The sequence below is a fragment of the Punica granatum genome, chromosome 7 (assembly GCF_007655135.1).
Source record: "Punica granatum isolate Tunisia-2019 chromosome 7, ASM765513v2, whole genome shotgun sequence".
Classification (NCBI taxonomy): Eukaryota; Viridiplantae; Streptophyta; class Magnoliopsida; order Myrtales; family Lythraceae; genus Punica; species Punica granatum.
The window spans coordinates 10,071,289-10,090,059 of NC_045133.1; the positions used below are offsets into that span (position 1 = coordinate 10,071,289).

The 18,771-nt window shown below is 37.0% G+C and overlaps 1 protein-coding gene across 3 annotated transcripts; it reads left to right on the forward strand.

The window, feature by feature from the left end:
* Positions 1-1,075: 1,075 nt before the first annotated feature.
* Positions 1,076-17,820, forward strand: LOC116213704 (ABC transporter C family member 12-like). 3 transcript variants are annotated; one of them, XM_031548738.1, is made up of 29 exons: positions 1,076-1,328; positions 1,696-2,138; positions 2,769-2,849; positions 3,016-3,194; positions 3,703-3,742; positions 3,912-4,068; positions 4,232-4,346; positions 4,435-4,515; positions 4,634-4,658; positions 5,912-5,968; positions 6,889-6,954; positions 7,356-7,430; positions 7,559-7,666; positions 8,157-8,291; positions 8,841-8,947; positions 9,025-9,118; positions 9,698-9,865; positions 10,265-10,405; positions 10,559-10,762; positions 11,459-11,557; positions 11,652-11,804; positions 12,168-12,553; positions 13,100-13,280; positions 13,643-13,966; positions 14,640-15,396; positions 15,827-15,948; positions 16,071-16,316; positions 16,640-17,054; positions 17,423-17,820. In XM_031548738.1, exons 2-29 carry the CDS (start codon positions 1,806-1,808, stop codon positions 17,518-17,520), a joined length of 4,947 nt encoding a protein of 1,648 aa, XP_031404598.1. In that variant the 5' UTR covers positions 1,076-1,328; positions 1,696-1,805; the 3' UTR covers positions 17,521-17,820. The 3 variants fall into 3 exon arrangements, with proteins under 3 accessions (XP_031404598.1, XP_031404599.1, XP_031404600.1); XM_031548739.1 differs by having other exon boundaries at positions 1,076-1,246; XM_031548740.1 differs by lacking the exon at positions 2,769-2,849 and having other exon boundaries at positions 1,078-1,328.
* The last annotated feature ends 951 nt before the right edge of the window (positions 17,821-18,771 follow it).

An 18,771-nucleotide genomic window follows, 5' to 3' on the forward strand; every position in this document is an offset into this window, starting at 1 on the left:
CTTTAAATGATCCACCCACAATTCAGATTTTTCATGCGGCACACACACAATTATATATATAAAGATCAGAACGGTCTAATGCAAGCGGAATCAATAAATATATTTGCATATATAATACATACGGCATCTGTACATCTATATACATATATGCATACATATAATGCAAACAGCATCTGTACATGACAATATATTTATTATTTATTATAATCTATATACATGTAAACGGTATCTATATCAATATTACAATGTATGCGGCATCATATATTTATAATCATAGATATTCTATTATCTAATTAAGTACGAAAATACACAATTAAAACATTTTATATGAGAATACTTTTTCGATAGAAGAATATTAAAATTTCTGACGTGGCATCGCGATAGAGTTTTATTTTATAATTTTAATGATGTGACTTCAACTCGGGACTTTATTTTTATATATACACATATGTAGATTTGTTTATTGAACAAGACGGCCTCAATTGAAATTATTTTTTCGAGAATAAAAACTAAAATAATTGATAATAAAATCCAATAAAATAATTAAAATATCTTTTCAAAAATAAAATTAAATAAAAGATAAAAATATTAAAGTCCACTAAAATTGGCTTTAATTTAGGGCTCGACTCATTAGAGTCACATCTAAACAACCCAAACCCATTTGACTTTTTCTATAAAAAAAAGAAAAACTGGTGATTAGTCGAATATGAAGAACCGATTATATTTGATTTAGTTTTTTTAGTGTGAATCATAATATCGAAAAGCCTAATTAGAACTTGACTAATCTATTCGAATCGGGTCGGTCTATTAACGCCTTCTCTTTGACGTCATATGTTCGTCCTTGAAAACAACCAAACGGATATCATTAAAATCCGAACATTATTAAATTATGCCAAATTCTCAATCAAGAAAAAAACATCATAATCATCATCGATGTCGCTTTCTTGGCTTACATAAGCCGTGACGCCCTCACTGCCACTCAAGCTTTTGTCTCTTCCAGCATAACGGCCCCTTCTCGTGGGATTTCCCCATCTCCTCCCTTTGAAGCTCGCAGCACCATCCAAAATATACACACACACATGATGATGCATGTGGGTACGGTCTTCCCCGATGGCGTCGTCTTCTGTCTCAGTCAACACCAGTTTTTCTTAAAATGTGAACTTGGAAGCGGAGTACTCTATATATATGTAGCGAGGGACAATGTCAGTAAAGCAAGAACTCAAGGGAAGCACACTCCCATTTGCAGGTTCTGCTCTCCCTCTTCCTCTCTGGCCCTGTGGACTCCATTTGCCCGCCATTTGCTTATGACTGTTCTTGAAAGTCGCAAGGTTACTGATGAAATGCCTGAATTTGAATTACTACAGTTCTCGTACATGTTTTTTTCTATGTGTACTGTTGGCTGGATGCATGTCTGTCTTGGTTTGAGTCGCGGGTTTGGATTCTTGGTAAATTTGTAGCTTTTGAACGTGGTGAATGATGGGTTTCTGATACTTGTCTTCTCCCATGTAACTTTAGTCTGATTGCTTTCTCTGCTTGGATAGCTGAACGAATGGAAGAGTCAGAGCGACTGATCATGCTAACTGAACGACATATTAATAAGTGAAATTCTGCGAACGAGGAGAATCCTTTTTTATACGTTCGTGCAATTTGATGCGTTCCATTGATGTAGAAGTATGTCTCTCTTTTTTGCTGCAGGAACGGGGAGGGCCACGTTGGACGTGATAAGACTTAAATGGACTTTCTGAATGACTCTGATCTGAGTCTTTCTTCCAGTGAATAAACCTTTGGCTAACTGACGGAATACAATGGCCTTCAAGCCACTGGATTGGTACTGTCGACCTGTGGCGAATGGGGTTTGGGCTAGAACAGTGGATAGCGCTTTCGGTGCATACACGCCCTGTGCCATTGATTCTATTGTCATTTCCATCTCATATTTGGTTCTTTTGAGCCTGTGCTGTTATAGAATATGGTTAATCAAGAAGAGCTTTAAGGTTCAGAGGTTCCGTTTGAGATCAGCATTCTATAACTATATATTGGGACTTCTGGCTAGTTATTGTGCTGCGGAGCCTCTACTGAGACTTGTTATGGATATCTCGATTGTTTACTTCGACCAACAGACTGGCTTCATGCCCTTTGAGGTGAGATTTTAAAATATGCGGGAGACTAAAATTTGCTCGGTTAGTGTTTGTTAGTTTCTTCGGTTTTGCATAACTTCGTAGGCAATTTTTTTTTATCACTTTATCACATCTCTCATCATGGCTTTAATTCCCTTTGCTTCTTAATTACATCACGGTTCTTACATAATATTGGGCATGTATTTTAGGTGCACCTTTCTACAGACTTTATATATTGGTTACTTGACATACTGCGTTTGTTTTAAATATGAATCTCGCCTCCATTGTTTATTTCTTTCTGTTACTTTTTCATAATACATCATTTCCTGTCTGCATGTGACAAGAATTGACTCCCATGTGAGGACAGTAGTACACTACGGTTAATATAGTTGTAACTGCATACTCCTACAAGATTAATTTTTTTTTTTTAATTTTAAAAAAAGGTCAACTCTCTTGACAACAACTTCAACCTTCATGTTGAATGTAAATTTTGTACTCATCAACTTGAAAAGGGTGCTCTTGGGAAGAGATTGGCATAAATACTCGTCATTTCCAACATTACCACTATGTGGAAGGTCTGCTAATTTCATACTTACCTCATGATAACCTGTTGACGCTTTCACGTGAAATCTCATTTCTGCTTGAGAGGGTCAGGTTTGTTGCCAGAGAGTGGGATTATGCCTGCAGAGTATAAGCGGACACGAAACTTATTCTAACAATTATATATATTTTTTGGTAAGAGAGCTTATTTTAGTTAAAGTGTTTATGTAGGTGCTTTAACTTGCAATTAAAGACTTTAAGAAAGTACCATTGACTGGTGAATTTCTACATGCTCAGCTATTAAAGTCTAGAAAGCTCTATGTCTTCATATTCCTACTTGCAAACCTCTTCTTGTATGCAGGTGGTTGCTTCGCTCATAGAGGCAGTTGCTTGGTGCTCTATGGTAATTATGATTGTTTTGGAGATGCGCGTTTACATTCGAGAGTTTCGGTGGTACATACGATTTGGAGTAATATATGTTCTGGTGGGAGAAACTGTGCTTCTCAATCTAATTCTCAATATGAGGAGTTTCTACAACGGGTTGGTATTCTTAAGCTTCCGTCGGGATACATTTTAATTTTTATGTTTTCAATTATTATTATATCTTACTATTGGTCCATCTAGGCTTAATTATCAATTAAACTAATGGGCATGTGCCGTGGCCTACTGATCTCTGCTGCTTGATCTTGTTTTGCTTTTGCCTCCGTTTTTTTGTTTCTGCATTCTTTTTAGGCTGAATTATGAGGATGTCTTAGGCTTTGGCCTTCTACATATCATGAAAGTCTGAATTCTGCAACAGTTTAAAAAAAAATTAAAAGAACTTATCATATTGATTTGTCGTACTATCTTCATATGTTGACTTAACTTTTGAGTTGGAAGACATACTTGTCATGAAATTGGAAGATGGTCTTTGAGGATGCACCCAAATGTGCATTTGATAAAAGATTAGGATGCACGTGTTGTGTGAAGTCATTGCAACATGTAATTCAATTCTATTTCTACATGAAGAGGGGCATAATTCTTTCCTTTTATGTGTTTATTTCCACAGATCTGCACTCTACTTGTACATCAGCAGCATTATTTGCCAGGTTTGCTCTTTTTCTTTCCCGGGATCCTTCTTCTGCACCAGTAAAGTCATCAATTTCTAATCGTGTCCCTGTGTTTGTCTTCTGTGCAGCTAACTTTCTGCCTAATAACTTTAGTCATCATATCTGTGAATTTAACTCTTTTGTGTCTATTATTTTTGCTCTGATGCAGGTTTTATTTGGAATTCTGCTCTTCGTTTATGTTCCGAATCTCGATTCCTATCCTGGTTACACAATTGTCCAATCCGAGTCTCTCGAAGAAGCTGAATATGAAGCTCTGCCAGGAGAGGAGCAAATTTGTCCTGAAAGGCGTGTCAACATATTCTCTAGTAAGTAATGCTGAACTAAATTCATACCTTTTTCTGAGATGTCCATAAGATCAGATGTGTTCGACATTGATCAATCTGCACTCAGAAGACAGTAATAAGTCAAATGGTTTGTCAGTTATTGCAACTTACCATCTGTGACGGTGTCTACATTGTCCATTTGTAGGGATCTATTTCAATTGGATGACTCCACTCATGCAGAAAGGCTATAAACGACCAATTAATGAAAAGGACGTCTGGAAGTTGGATACTTGGGATCGGACTGATACATTAATAAAAAAGTTAGCCTTTTCAGCCCTTTTTCTTTGTGCGAGGTTCAAAATTCATGTAATGTCCGTAAAACTTAATATTGGATCTTGACTTTTGCAGGTTTCATGATGCCTGGGTTAAAGAATCTAAGAGGCCCAAACCTTGGCTTTTAAGAGCTCTTAATAACAGCCTTGGTGGGAGGTACTATCTTCATTGTCCTTCATTCATTTCTCTTGAGATGAAAAGTTTAGCGTCTGCACATAGATATCTATTCCTTTCTATGCATGGCTTCTCAGTCTTTACTCATTATTCCTTGCAGATTTTGGTTGGGAGGCTGCTTTAAGGTATCACTTCTCATTCCTTCATATTGTTGTTCATCAGAGCTACAAGTACAAACATAATATGCACCTCAAACTTGTCCCAGTTTCTCAACATTAGTTAACAATCAGCTCAGATGACTATTCCACAAGTTGTTTTCCTCGCTGGATCTCAAGGAATTACCTTCCCTATATTTGCGTGATAGTTTGGATTACCGCATTCCAGTTGGTTTTTGTCAAAGAACCCAGACACTGACTCGCGAGAAAAACAACCGGAAAACTGACTCATAACAATATCAACAAAAGAGATGTCCAGTTTGTTAACTGTGCTGTTTACAAATCATTCTTTGTAATTGTCTGAATCTGAGAGAGGATTTAATTTGACCTTTCGAACAATCAGGGTCTACTATAGAATGTCAACCGTGCTTCCTTTAATACACGTAAGAAGAATGAGCAACCTCAGTCTCAAGAAAGTACTTTATAGGTCTAAATGCTTTAATTTGGAGCTAAGCTTGCAACTGAGTCCTCAGTAGTAGTTGACCACATCAACCCCAATGACACCAGTATCGTCAATATATACAAGAAAGAGCCAGCCACAACTCGCAATATATGTAAACTCGAAGTAGTTCATGTATGCCATGCGACGGGTCCATGACAAATGGGCTAACATACTAACGCAAGCAGGAGAAGAATTCTTCAGGCCATAATAAGGGCTCCTTGAGCTTACAGCTTGTTGGAATGCTCCCTTAAGCAACAAACTCTTGAATATCTTAGCAAAAACACAATCTCTCGAATATTGCTCCATATAGACCTCAACCTTTTCCATAAAATGAGCATTCTTATACCTAAATAGTGCAAAGACAGCTATGGATAGCAATCAGAGAAAAATGAATCTTAGGCAATCTTAGCTACACAAGTGGTATCACAAATATTCTAACCAGGAACCCAAGTATAATCTTTGGTAACTAGCTGAGCATTCCATAAACCAACCTCACAGTGCATAGCCAACAGCACCATACACCATCGTAGTATTAGCAAGTTGCCTGGAACAATTCATGTCTCATCGCATACCAAGCAGCAAGAAGCAACTGCTTTCGCATGTGACTAAATTATGCTCTATTACTATATTTTGGTTTCTATAAAGCAAATTTGTTGTACTGTTTATTATTTTTGAACTTTTGTGCCACACCGCTGCCCCCCATCCTCAATCCCAGTCCTCTCCGCCCTACTGTCATGGCATCTTGATACTTATTAACTGCTTCTTCCTCATTTTCCTGTAGATTGGCAGTGATCTTTCTCAGTTCGCAGGGCCTTTGCTGCTGAACCATCTCTTGAAGGTGAGTCATTCTAAGGGTTAAAATAAGCTGTATGTCTTTATTTCTCCAATACATGCCTGCTCTCTCGCTATTTCAGTTTATTTATGGTCTGGTACTGCCTCTCAAACTCTATGCAGGGGATTTGTTTTTTCTATGGCACTCTCAAATGCTCCTTTTTCATTTTAGAATGTGAAAACTATAGTTATAAGAGACGTACTTCTTTCTGTTTGTATATTTCTACCAGTCAATCTTGAAAACAACAGTGCCACACCTAGAATGCCCCTTTTGCAATTTATCAAGAAAAAGTAGTATGTTTAACTTGAATTAAGGCATGGATATTTCTAAAAGGATTTCATTTCGATTAGAAGGATCACTTCTTTAATCTCTCTCTTTATGTATATATAGAAACATAGCATACGTAACACCGTGACAATGTAATTTGTGAGTTGTTGCTTTGCCTTTGTCATTCCATTAACCAAACTCGTCATTTTACAGTTGTCAGTGAATGAGTTGAGTCAGTATTTTGAGTTCTTTCAGGGAATCTTCCATTGCAAATGGGGGGAATAAAAGAATAAGATAGCATATGTCCACGGTCTCTTCTTTTTTATCTTGCACGTAGTTTTCTTTATACAGATATTGCAGAAACTGATTAATATGAAAATGTTAATTCATCTACAGCAATGGTAGTGGAACTTGGTAACTTTTTATGCTGTTCTTGTTCAAGTTGATGCTCTTGTGAGTTTATATTGATGACCTTCATGACGATGTACTGCACTGCAAAAAGAAGAACATCCTTTCATATCTATTTAATCTTTCACGATTATATTTTCTTCACAACATTCTTATTCATCCAGTTGATTTGTCCGACAAATTTGGGATATAGGATTGATGGCTCATCTTCATTCTATGAAAATCTCTAACCCTCATGTTTTGGCCTGCAGTCAATGCAACAAGGTGATCCAGCATGGATTGGCTACTTCTATGCCTTCGCAATTTTTCTTGGTGTGGTATGTCTATTTTGTTTCATATTGAAATTCAAATTATGCCCTGCAAGAAAATATATATTTTTTTTTGTTGCTTTCATTTTTCAGTCGCTTAAACTTTTCTACATGGCATTTTAACACCCCATCTACTCCCAAAGCTAACTGAAGTTGTTTTGGTTTCATTGGGCTGTACGAAAGTACTTTAAATCCTTTACACTACCAAATGTGGGATTCATGGTATCACAACAATGTAATAATATATGAGAATGCTATAGAATAAATAAAAATACTCATGAGACCTTAAACCTAGCAATTCCAGTTTGCTCCTTTTCCATTCCTTTACCTGCAATGAGGCCCATAATGGCATATTTGCAGTTGACTTGCAACAAAGTATAGAAATTTTCTTACTTGTTTATTTGTTGCAGTCATTTGGCGTGCTTTGTGAAGCCCAATATTTTCAGAATGCTATGCGCGTTGGGTTTCGGCTGAGGTCAACCTTGGTATAATCATCTCCAAGTTCAAACTCTACTTTGTTTCACTTTGCCACCACTGCTATAGCATACTAAGACAGTATCTGTTTTTATATTCTCTACGACTGTATGTTGAGAACGAAGTGTATAATATGTAGGTAGCTGCAATTTTCCGCAAATCCCTAAGACTCACACACGAGGGTCGAAAGAATTTTCAGTCTGGGAAGATAACAAACATGATCACCACAGATGCTAATGCACTTCAGGTGAGTGTCTGAGAACTTCTGATGAAGTTGTAAACCATCTATGGAAGTCTATTAGTTAGAGGGAGTTGTTACAAATATCAAATGTCGAATGCACTATTAGCTTTCGGCCTTTGAAATCTAATAACTTTCTTCTCCTCACATTTGCTATCTTTTTTTACTATTCAAACTATTTTATATACCTAATGATTTAACATCTCATAGTCAGATTAGTCACTACTCCATAGACAGCAATAACAGTCAGATAAGTCTCAGGTTAACTCAATTTTTACCAAGTTGACAAGCAAGAAAGAAAAATTGAGTCAATTTTCGTAAACTAGAAAAAGCTCATTGAAACAGGTAGAATAGTACGCTGACTCGACATAAAATTGGCAAGTGAAAATTATGTTTACTGAAGTTGCTCATTCAACTCCATTACCATCATAGTATCTTTCTTACCTCTAAAGACGGTTGTTTCTGAGGATATTCATCTAATGTCCCTTGATATTTTCAGCAAATATGTCAGCAACTTCACAATTTGTGGTCAGCTCCCTTCCGTATCACCATTGCAATGGTTCTTTTGTACCAGCAATTGGGTGTTGCCTCATTACTTGGGTCGCTGATGCTTGTTCTTATGATCCCTGTACAGGTAATAAGGAAAGTTCTCCATGTCTTTGGTAAAATCCTGTCTAATTTTGTGTTAGAATGATACATTCTTTTAAGTTTCTTATGTTTTTCGTTTTAAGTTTCTGAATTAATTCAAATGTACATTTTTGCAAATATCCTTTGTTCAGTTTGGACTCCTTGCCAAGACATTCTCTGCTTTTATATTTTCCTGTTTAGCCAATATTTGTACACTAGGGAAAAGTGTTCCTTCCTACAAATAATGTGATTGTCAATACCATTTAGCACTAAGAAACTGTGGGTTCAGGGATCCAACCCCTTATCCATTTAAATATATATTAAGTATTATTTTCAGTGGCATATAATTTAAATTTCCATTTCAAGTGTAGTAAACAAAATGAATATAGATTTCCATAGTGTTTGCCAGAATGAAGCGGATTGTTTTTGACAAACTGCACTGTGACATTGCCAGTTGCTAGTCTATCGGCCATATAACTAATGATGTGGAACAATTACTTCTTTTATCTGCTACCTCCTTAAAATCTCAATTGCATATAAATTCTTTTGGAATTAGACACTCATCCTTAGCAAGATGCGGAAATTGACAAAGGAAGGGCTGCAATGGACAGACAAGAGAGTCAGCCTCATGAATGAAATTTTGGCTGCAATGGACACAGTGAAGTATGTTGAAGTCAAGAAGCATACATTCTCTTTCATATTTTCATGCAGCATATTTACTGCATTTATTTGTTTTGTAGATGTTATGCATGGGAAAAGAGCTTTCAATCTAGAGTCCAAGATATTCGGAATGATGAACTTTCTTGGTTCCGCCGGGCACAATTATTATCTGCTGTAAGGAATTTTCTTGAATTTGTGTTCCTGGTTCTCATTTAAGAAATCAACTTAATATATGATTGCCTAACCTGCTTTTACAAGCCACGTTTAAGTACTATTGCTATATATACTCTGCTGATGAAGGGACATACCAAAAGATGTGGGAGACATCAATTGTTGTTACCTTGAAGTCTCTACTGTGATTAAGATGATCTAACATATTTTCAAATATAAATTTTATCAAATTAATAAAGGTTCGTAAATTGTGGTTTGCTATTTTAGCTACTTGCTCTCATTACCACTTGAGTAAAGTTTCTTTTGTTGCGATTGTCACAAATATCTCCTGAAGTCATCGATAGAAGTCTACGGACATTGAACAACAATAACTACCTTAAATATGACATGCAGTAGAGACATTGAATCATGAGAATGGTATTTCACGTACGATGATTAGCTTAGAAACCATCTCAGAAGTGATATTTCTTACTTATTTTGTGAAAGTTTTCTGGTAATTTATGAATTCTTTCTCAGCTGAAATTGATCATCTCTTATATTCTATTCCCCTTTTTTTTCTAAATGAATTCCTTTTTGTGGCAGTTCAACAGCTTCATACTGAACAGCATTCCAGTAGTCGTGACTGTTGTCTCATTCGGGACATTTACTTTGCTCGGTGGAGACTTGACACCAGCAAGAGCATTCACATCGCTCTCTCTTTTTGCAGTTCTACGATTCCCTTTGAACATGCTTCCCAATTTAATGTCTCAGGTTCATTTTCACCTCCCTCCTATGTTTTCTCTGCTTTCCTCTGTGATGATTCTTGCTGCTTAACTAACCATTTTAACGGATTGTTTTAGAAATTTAACTAGGCTTCTCCTTACTCTCCATGTTGCTGTTTGCCTTTACATAGACTATGTCTCTGTTACTCATAGGTCTCTAAATTTCTATGATATCAATGTGAGGCTGTTCTATTTTACATCTTTCGAAATGAGTCTTCCAAATTTATGAAAACATAGTCTTCGAGGAGTTTCAGAAAATTTTTTGGAAGATCATGGGACAATTTTTCTTTTTCTTTTTGCAATCAACTATTATATGAATTAGTGAAAGTATCCGTCTGCTCGGTAATGTTTAGGGAATGACTTACCGAGAAACTGTATACACTCACAGGTCGTAACTGCAAATGTATCAGTACAGCGCATGGAGGAACTATTTTTAACTGAAGAGAGAATTCTTGTTCCAAACCCACCTCTTGAGATGGGCCTGCCTTCTATTTCCATTGAAAATGGGGACTTCTCATGGGATTCGAAGGTCAGGCAAAGTTTCCTTAAATTGTCATTACTCATCTTCCTTCTATTGCTTGTTATCTCCTCCAGCTGTCATGCTTTTCTGTTCTCTTCTTTTCCTTTTGGTGCGTGTTCATTCTTTGGTCAATTGGAGGTCTAAAGTATCCTTTCTCGCCAGGCAGAGAAGCCTACCCTCTCTAATATCAATCTAGAGATACCAGTTGGGAGCTTAGTTGCTATAGTTGGTGGTACTGGAGAAGGAAAGACGTCTCTCATATCAGCAATGCTTGGCGAGCTCCCCGCTGTTGCTGACAACACGCGTGTTACTATAAGAGGGACTGTTGCTTATGTCCCTCAAGTTTCTTGGATCTTCAATGCAACGGTATGTTGCATATTGTTGCTTTTCTATTTTTATCATAGATTTATAGATCGGATGGACTTTTATAGTCCAATACTTTTGAAAAAAGGGATCTGCCAAAATGCACCCCGCGAATTCGGTCAGTTCCACACTGGTTCTCTCAATAAACCAGCCTATTTTTGTTTTGACCAACCCTTTTCTTCCTTAAAATTCATATTCTTAAATGATTTTTGTTGAAATCATGAAGGCAGAGCTTGTCCAGTTCAATCAATTTAGCAGTCCAATTCTATTATTGAATTATACGGGTATTGCTAGTGTGTGAATCTCCCATGGGCCACTGCCATTTCTGCTAATTTATCTTACCTCATGGGGCCCCAGGATGAACCTAGTCTCCCTTTGCAGTCGAGTAAAACTGTTGAACATTTTTGTCTCTTTATGATTTTTTAGTAGAATTCTCCTGTCTTGCCCCCTTAAATTCAGAATCTTGCCCTTCTATCCTTCCCATTAGGTTATTGCGACCTTGATGGAAATTTTGGGTCTATTAACAAGAACATTTGATGATAAAATTTAACTATGCCTATGCTTTACAAGGTTATTAACTAAGGGCCTGATTTCTGGGAATTCAATTGAACCATTACTCTGCTTTTCATGTCAAGTGATTTTGACATCGCCTAAAAGCCTGAACAAGCATATGGAGGCTCTGATATGTTTTCCCAACAGGTGCGCGGAAACATATTGTTTGGATCAGACTTTGTAGCTGAAAAATACTGGAAGGCAGTCGAAGTTACTGCTTTACAACATGATCTCGACTTACTTCCTGTTAAGTGAGCCAAGCCTACATATCAGAATAGTATGATTGATTTTTATTTTCATTTTTTATTTGTTATTTTTGCTGACGTGTTTCATTCTCCAGGGCCGTGATCTTACAGAGATTGGTGAAAGGGGTGTGAATATCAGCGGTGGGCAAAAGCAAAGAGTTTCCATGGCTCGTGCTGTTTATTCTGATTCAGATGTTTATATCTTTGATGATCCATTAAGTGCTCTTGATGCCCATGTTGCTCGACAGGTACTCAGCAAAAGTATATATATATATATATATATATAAACATTGCCTCACAAATTTAAACTAAAATGAAACATATACGTTTTAAATGCAAATCATATGCTTAAGAAAAATTAATATTACTCAAACTCAAAGATAACATTGTTTGAAGTGCATTCACATCCATTTCTGTCTCATAATTTTTTCCCTTGGAAAGTGAAAAGTCCAATATCCGTAGGGCTGAGAAAGCATCCATTACTAATATTCCTATTACAGAGAAGCATACTTGCACCTTTATTTGTGTATAATTCTGTCGGACATTTAAGTGGATGTCCAACCAGAAAGCTGTTTCGATCCAGGTAAAGCCTAAACTTTAATCACCTTCAGGTGTTCAACAGCTGTATGAAGGAAAAGCTGCAAGGAAAAACTCGGGTCCTTGTCACGAACCAACTACATTTTCTCCCTCAAGTTGATCGAATAATTCTCATAAGTGAAGGAACAGTGAAGGAGGATGGAACTTTTGAGGAGCTCTCAAAAAATGGAGTATTGTTCAAGAAACTCATGGAGAATGCAGGGAAAATGGAGGAGGAAGTGGAAGATGAAAAAGATGACCAAATCAGTGAAGAGAAATCTCTGAAAACATCAATTGAAAATGAGGTTGCAGAACAGCCAAAAAATGCAGGATATGGGAAGAAGGGGAAAGGAGGGAAATCAGTGCTAATAAAGAAAGAGGAACGGGAAACTGGAGTTGTCAGTTGGAATGTCCTGATGAGGTAATCAATTTTTTTTTTCCTGACCAAGAGATAATGCATAGGGATTGATAAATTTCCTCCATCAGTACGCGATTATGGGATATCATTGTTTCAAATCATAGTTTGATCAAATTGTGTTGGGATTGTGGATATTCCAATGCTCACACTCAACGAAGATATTATTATTTATTTTTAAACGGGTGGCCTAAGGCTGCTCAATAATCCGATCCTGGATAACTTTTTCATCCCTTGATTCTTGCCGATATAAAAGACGTTCTGAAAGAAAGGATATGAAATTGTTATCTGTAATCGTTCATGGTAACACTATCTATAGAACTTTTATCTAAATGAGCTGATGACAGAAACTCCTAAACAGAGTCCCACTCAAATTACAGTTGTTTTTACGTTGTCGTTTAAGATTGTGCTCTGTACTTATTTTACTTTCTATATTGGCTGAGAGCAAATGATATGTGACAGAAAACTGTTGCCCTCCCCTGTGAACCAAGATTTGTCTATCTATCTTGATCGTGATTTACATCTCTGATTTTTTTTTTTCCTGTTTTTCAGGTACAAAAATGCAGTTGGAGGCTTATGGGTAGTTGCAGTACTGTTTACATGCTATGTTCTAACAGAAGTTCTTCGAGTTTCTAGTAGCACATGGTTGAGTTTCTGGACAGATCAAAGCAAATCAGAGAATTATAGACCTACAAAATATATAATTGTTTATGCTCTTCTCTCTTCCGGTCAGGTGTGTATGCATTTTGATGATTTCCTAAAATTGTCGTTGTTTCTTTTCTGAAAGATCATTTGTTAATTTATGTTCTAGAGCAAGCTTATTCGGTGAAAAAATGGTATACATATTACTCAACAGGAAGACTCTTTAGGATCTCCTTCCTATATCTTTTCTGCCTATTTCTGTGGTTTCTAATTAGCCTTTTCTCTGATCCTATTTTTGTTTTAAAAGGTTCCTGAAATTTCTGTAGTTTATCCTGCTGTTACTTTTGTGGTATTTCTCATTATTGTTCAAATCAATCGTGCCATTGATTTCTTTTTCTTTTTTGTTAAAGCTTTATGTGTTATGGTTGCTTACACAACACTACCTAAATATAGGTCACTGTGACTCTCACAAATTCATATTGGTTAATAATTTCAAGTCTCCGGGCTGCCAGAAGACTTCATGACTCTATGCTCCAGGCGATATTAAGGGCTCCGATGCTCTTCTTCCACACAAATCCCACTGGACGATTAATCAACAGGTTCGCAAAGGATCTTGGAGATATAGATCGAAATGTCGCTAATTTCATGAATATGTTTCTAGGACAAGTGTGGCAGCTTCTTTCAACTTTCGTGCTTATAGGAATCGTGAGCACGATTTCCCTTTGGGCAATAATGCCGTCGCTGATCCTATTCTATGCAGCTTATCTGTATTACCAGGTAATTGAAGTGACTTTCTCACATTCTTTATTTGCACCTTTCTTACATTCTTCTGAATTTCTAAGGATGCCTTTGTCGAAAATGCAACTTATCATTTATGAATACTAGGCTGATTCTCACTTTCATAACTATTATAGGTAAGAGTAGTGCCGGAATTAAACTAGAAATTGAAACCGAAAGTTTTATGGTTTCATGCATTGGGCAAAGGATTTTAGAAACAATTTGTAAGGTTAACAGTGTTAATTAAGTAAAAGGAAACTGGCTCAAACAAATAAGATCCAGTTTTGAAGGTTTCAAAGTATATGTGGCTTCTGGAAGAAGCAGACTGCTGAGTCTGATTCCTGGCTGGTCTTGTATGGCTATTATTGTGGAAATTTATTCAGTTATTTTTCCTGAAGTTGATCTGTCAAGGACCCTATCTATTTTTCAAGTTATTGGTCATTTAAGAATTAAGAAAATGGATGGATGCTGATGAACTTTGTAAATGTACTACTAAATTTGCCCCACAATTATGTGATTTGACGTTTCGTTTATAGAGTTTTAAATCAGCATCTGTATGTTTATTGGGAACAGTGACTATTAAGCAAAGTTAATTAAAGTGGAAGATGGTATCTTTTAGATATCTTCTTTTTTTCCCCTGAAATTCTATTTAATCTCTTTCTTCAATGTACAGACCACATCCCGGGAAGTGAAACGCCTGGATTCCATCACTCGGTCACCAGTGTATGCACAGTTCGGGGAAGCTCTCAACGGGTTATCCAGCATTCGTGCATATAAAGCCCATGACCGGATGGCTGACATCAGTGGGAAGGCCATGGACTACAACATTCAATTCACTCTCGTGAATATAAGCTCGAATCGGTGGCTCACGATAAGGCTGGAAACATTAGGAGGCATGATGATTTGGCTCACAGCAACCTTTGCTGTCATGCAGACCCAGAATGCTGAGAACCAGGCTATTTTTGCTTCCACAATGGGCTTACTGCTGAGCTACACTTTGAATATCACGAACCTCATGAGTGGAGTCCTAAGACAGGCGAGTCGGGCTGAAAATAGCTTAAATGCTGTCGAGAGAGTTGGGACCTATATTGATTTGCCCTCTGAGGCTCCAGCAGTAATCGAGGGGAATCGCCCACCACCAGGTTGGCCTTCATCAGGATTGATTAAATTTGAGGATGTTGTGTTGCGTTACAGGCCCGAGCTTCCTCCCGTATTGCATGGGATATCGTTTGATATATCTCCACGTGAGAAAGTAGGGATAGTCGGCAGGACAGGTGCAGGGAAATCTAGCATGTTGAATGCTCTCTTTCGGATCGTAGAAATGGAAAAGGGGAGGATTTTAATTGATGGTTGTGATGTTGCGAAATTTGGATTGATGGATTTGCGGAAAGTTCTCAGCATTATTCCGCAGTCACCTGTTCTTTTCTCAGGTACACACTTTTAAAATGCTGTCTTCTTACCATCTTCTAGGATTTGCCTTCTCATTGAGAAAGCTGGTTAATGAATTCTTTCTTATGTTTTTTGTTGTCAAAACTTGCATCATAAACTATGCCGGTATGCCTTTCCACTAATCTCTTTCAGGAGAATCAGTCGACTGGTGTGGTGTCGGAATACTCTTCTTCTTGTTTTTTTTTTTTAAGAACCATGCTTGATATAATTTGCAGAAATCAATCTCCTCACTGTTAAGTGTGCCCATTTCCATGGACTAGCTTCATAGCATATCTTTTATTTGGCTTTCCACAATCACATGAGCACGGAAACTATTCCAGTTTCAACCACTTGAGAAACCAGCGTTAACTTCTCAAACAGTCAAGTCAATTAAGTCATTGATCAACCTGACAGTTCATTTTCATTTGGTAGGAACTGTGAGATTCAATCTCGATCCTTTCAATGAGCACAGTGATGCTGACCTTTGGGAGGCACTGGAAAGGGCACATCTGAAGGATGTTATCAGGAGGACCTCATTTGGTCTCGATGCTGAGGTACAGCCTCCATTTGTCTTCCATTTGATTATTTATCGTGCCAACATTTGGATGGCGAGCTAATTTAAGAAAGAGACTAAAATGACAAGTTATATTGATATCTATGTTCGTGCTCTGCCAAGGTTTCGGAGGGCGGAGAGAACTTCAGTGTGGGGCAGAGGCAATTGTTGAGTCTTGCCAGAGCATTGCTCAGGAGGTCGAAGATTCTTGTGCTGGATGAAGCAACTGCAGCCGTTGATGTCAGAACTGACGCTCTTATTCAGAAAACAATCCGCGAAGAGTTCAACTCCTGCACAATGCTCACTATAGCCCACAGACTAAACACGATCATCGACAGTGACCGAATTCTAGTGCTTGATGCTGGAAAAGTATTTATCTCCATCAACTGTCCTCATCATTTTTCATCCCAACAAAGTGGCATTACTGACATAGATCAAAATAAATATATAACCTGCATTAATTTGGTTAGTTGTGTTGAAACTGGCTGATTAACCAAAATCTTTAGTCAATAGGAAAATTCATCTGCATGGTTTAGCATTTCCTTCTCATGCAAGCCCGAAAAAGTTAAAATATAACATATTGATGCACAACGAATAAATGGGCATGGGATACTGAGACTAAAATTCTGATACCTGAGATCATTCAGTCCATGCTTGTTTGAGCTCTTACTTGAGGTTTTTTGCTGTTTTAGGTCTTAGAACATGACACCCCAGAGAAGCTGCTACAAAATGAGGCAAGTGCCTTCTCTAAGATGGTCCAGAGCACGGGACCTGCTAATGCTCAATACTTGCGCAACCTAGTACTCCAGATGAAAGAGGCCAAAGAGACGAACCATTTGGCTGGGAATAAGCAGTTGTTGGCTTCTTCCAGGTGGGCTGCCGCCACTAATCTCGCCCTAGCAATCAGCCTCTCTTCATCGAGGAGTGAACTCGAGAGGTTGAATTTCGAGAATGGTGATAAAAATATCCTGAAGCAGACGACGGATGCAGTGATAACACTGCAGGGAGTTCTGGAGGGAAAGCACAATGAAGATATAGATAACACGCTGTATCAGTACCAATTGCCCAGAGATAGATGGTGGTCGGCTCTCTACAGAATAATCGAAGGTTAGCCGTCATGCATAGCTCTATGTAGACTCGTTACTTTTTGGCGCATTGTTTCCAGCTAATTTCAAGTTCATGATCGATGCGCTGATATTATACTTACATTCTTACATAAAAAGAAGAAGAAGATATACTTACATTCAACGACTCAAAGCTCACGGGAACACTCTCGACATAAATTTCATAAATTATAGCTCAACTTTTATTGGATAAGATTTGCAAGTGAAAATTCCCTTACTAGAACGGCTTTCTTCATCAGCTGCTATTAAGCTTAAGCGGTCACTAATGTTGGAAATATTGCACTGATGCCTAAATGCTTTCCAAAATTCTACTTTGTATGTCTTCTTATGCTATTTCTCTTCTTCTTTCAGGTTTTGCAGTGATGAGCGGATTGAATAATAGCCGGTTTCAACGATTAGACTATGAGTCCGCAGAAAACTTGTACGATTGGGAAGTTGATAATATCTAAAGGGTTCATGACAGCCCCAACTCTACTTTCGGAGAGACCGAGATTGCTGATGCAGAAATATGATCACAATCTGGATGTCACTGCCAGATCAAACAGGATAGAGCATAGCTTAGGACTTAATATTCGCTGTGAGCAGAACTTCAAATTTTAATCCGCCTACTTGTTCAGGCCAAGTGTTGAATTGTATAAATGTATGGGGCAAAAGGTGCTCAACTCTATAAGCTATAAGGGTTAGAGAAGCAAATGTATTTCAGCTAATTTCTACAAAGTAAATTAAAAATATATTCTCTGTAGAGATAATAAGTGCGATTTACATAAATTTATACACTTGCCTCCATTTAAAACAAATATTTAATGGAATTTGAAGAAAGCTATATAGTGATTATTGAAATTGTTAACAACATTTTGGTTAATTGCTAAGAAGTAAATTATAAAAAACTTTAGAAAAAAAGGTATCGTTTGGATAATTGATATACTTGCCTACATTAAATACAAATATTTAATAGAATTTCGATGAAAAACAGATTGAAAAATAATAAACTTTACTTAAAATAATTTAATTAGATCTTACTTTTCTTATCTGTCAAAAAAGTTCTATTATGAATATATAAAATAACTAATTTTTTTTGGTTGATGTCCTATGGTGACACCTCATCAAATATATAAATTATTTTCTTATTCCGCTACTTCATTATGCTAGTCTTTTTTTTCGGTGTGAACTTTGATATCCGGACGTATAATTGGGCCACGACTAATCCAGTCAAGCCAGGTCGGCCACTAAAGGATGAAGCTATATCATGGATTTTCAGCATTTACAAGAATTTGAACTCGACACCTTATTTAAGCGGAATAAGCGCTGAACCGTTTGAACCAATCCGCGTTGGTATTGTTGCTAGTCCTTTTTTCCAGCCGTCACGCTATCAATTATGTAAACTAAAATTCTAAATAATTCAAAAAGTAATATATATTTAGATAATATATCTTTTATTTCTATAATCAATCCATATATAACAATCTTTAATTATGTAAACTAAATATTCTAAATAATTTAACGAGGGATTACATTTTGAGGTGTTATATACTAGAGTATAACCCGCATTACGTGCGGTGCCAAACCTAAATTTAGTTTGAAAATTTTAACCGCACTACAAGCTGTATAATGGGAAAAAATTTATAATATAATTGCAATGCTAATTCTTCTAGAACTTTTTATTTTATATGCTTTTTGAAAATATAGGTGAATATATTAGT

Coding starts and splice junctions, on each gene's coding strand:
- LOC116213704 (XM_031548738.1), top strand. CDS start 1,806: ATGGCCTTCAAGCCACTGGATTGGTACTGTCGACCTGTGGCGAATGGG. Junction 7,431..7,558: donor TTCGGCTGAGGTCAACCTTG/GTATAATCATCT, acceptor TATAATATGTAG/GTAGCTGCAATTTTCCGCAA. Junction 8,948..9,024: donor GCTGCAATGGACACAGTGAA/GTATGTTGAAGT, acceptor TTTGTTTTGTAG/ATGTTATGCATGGGAAAAGA.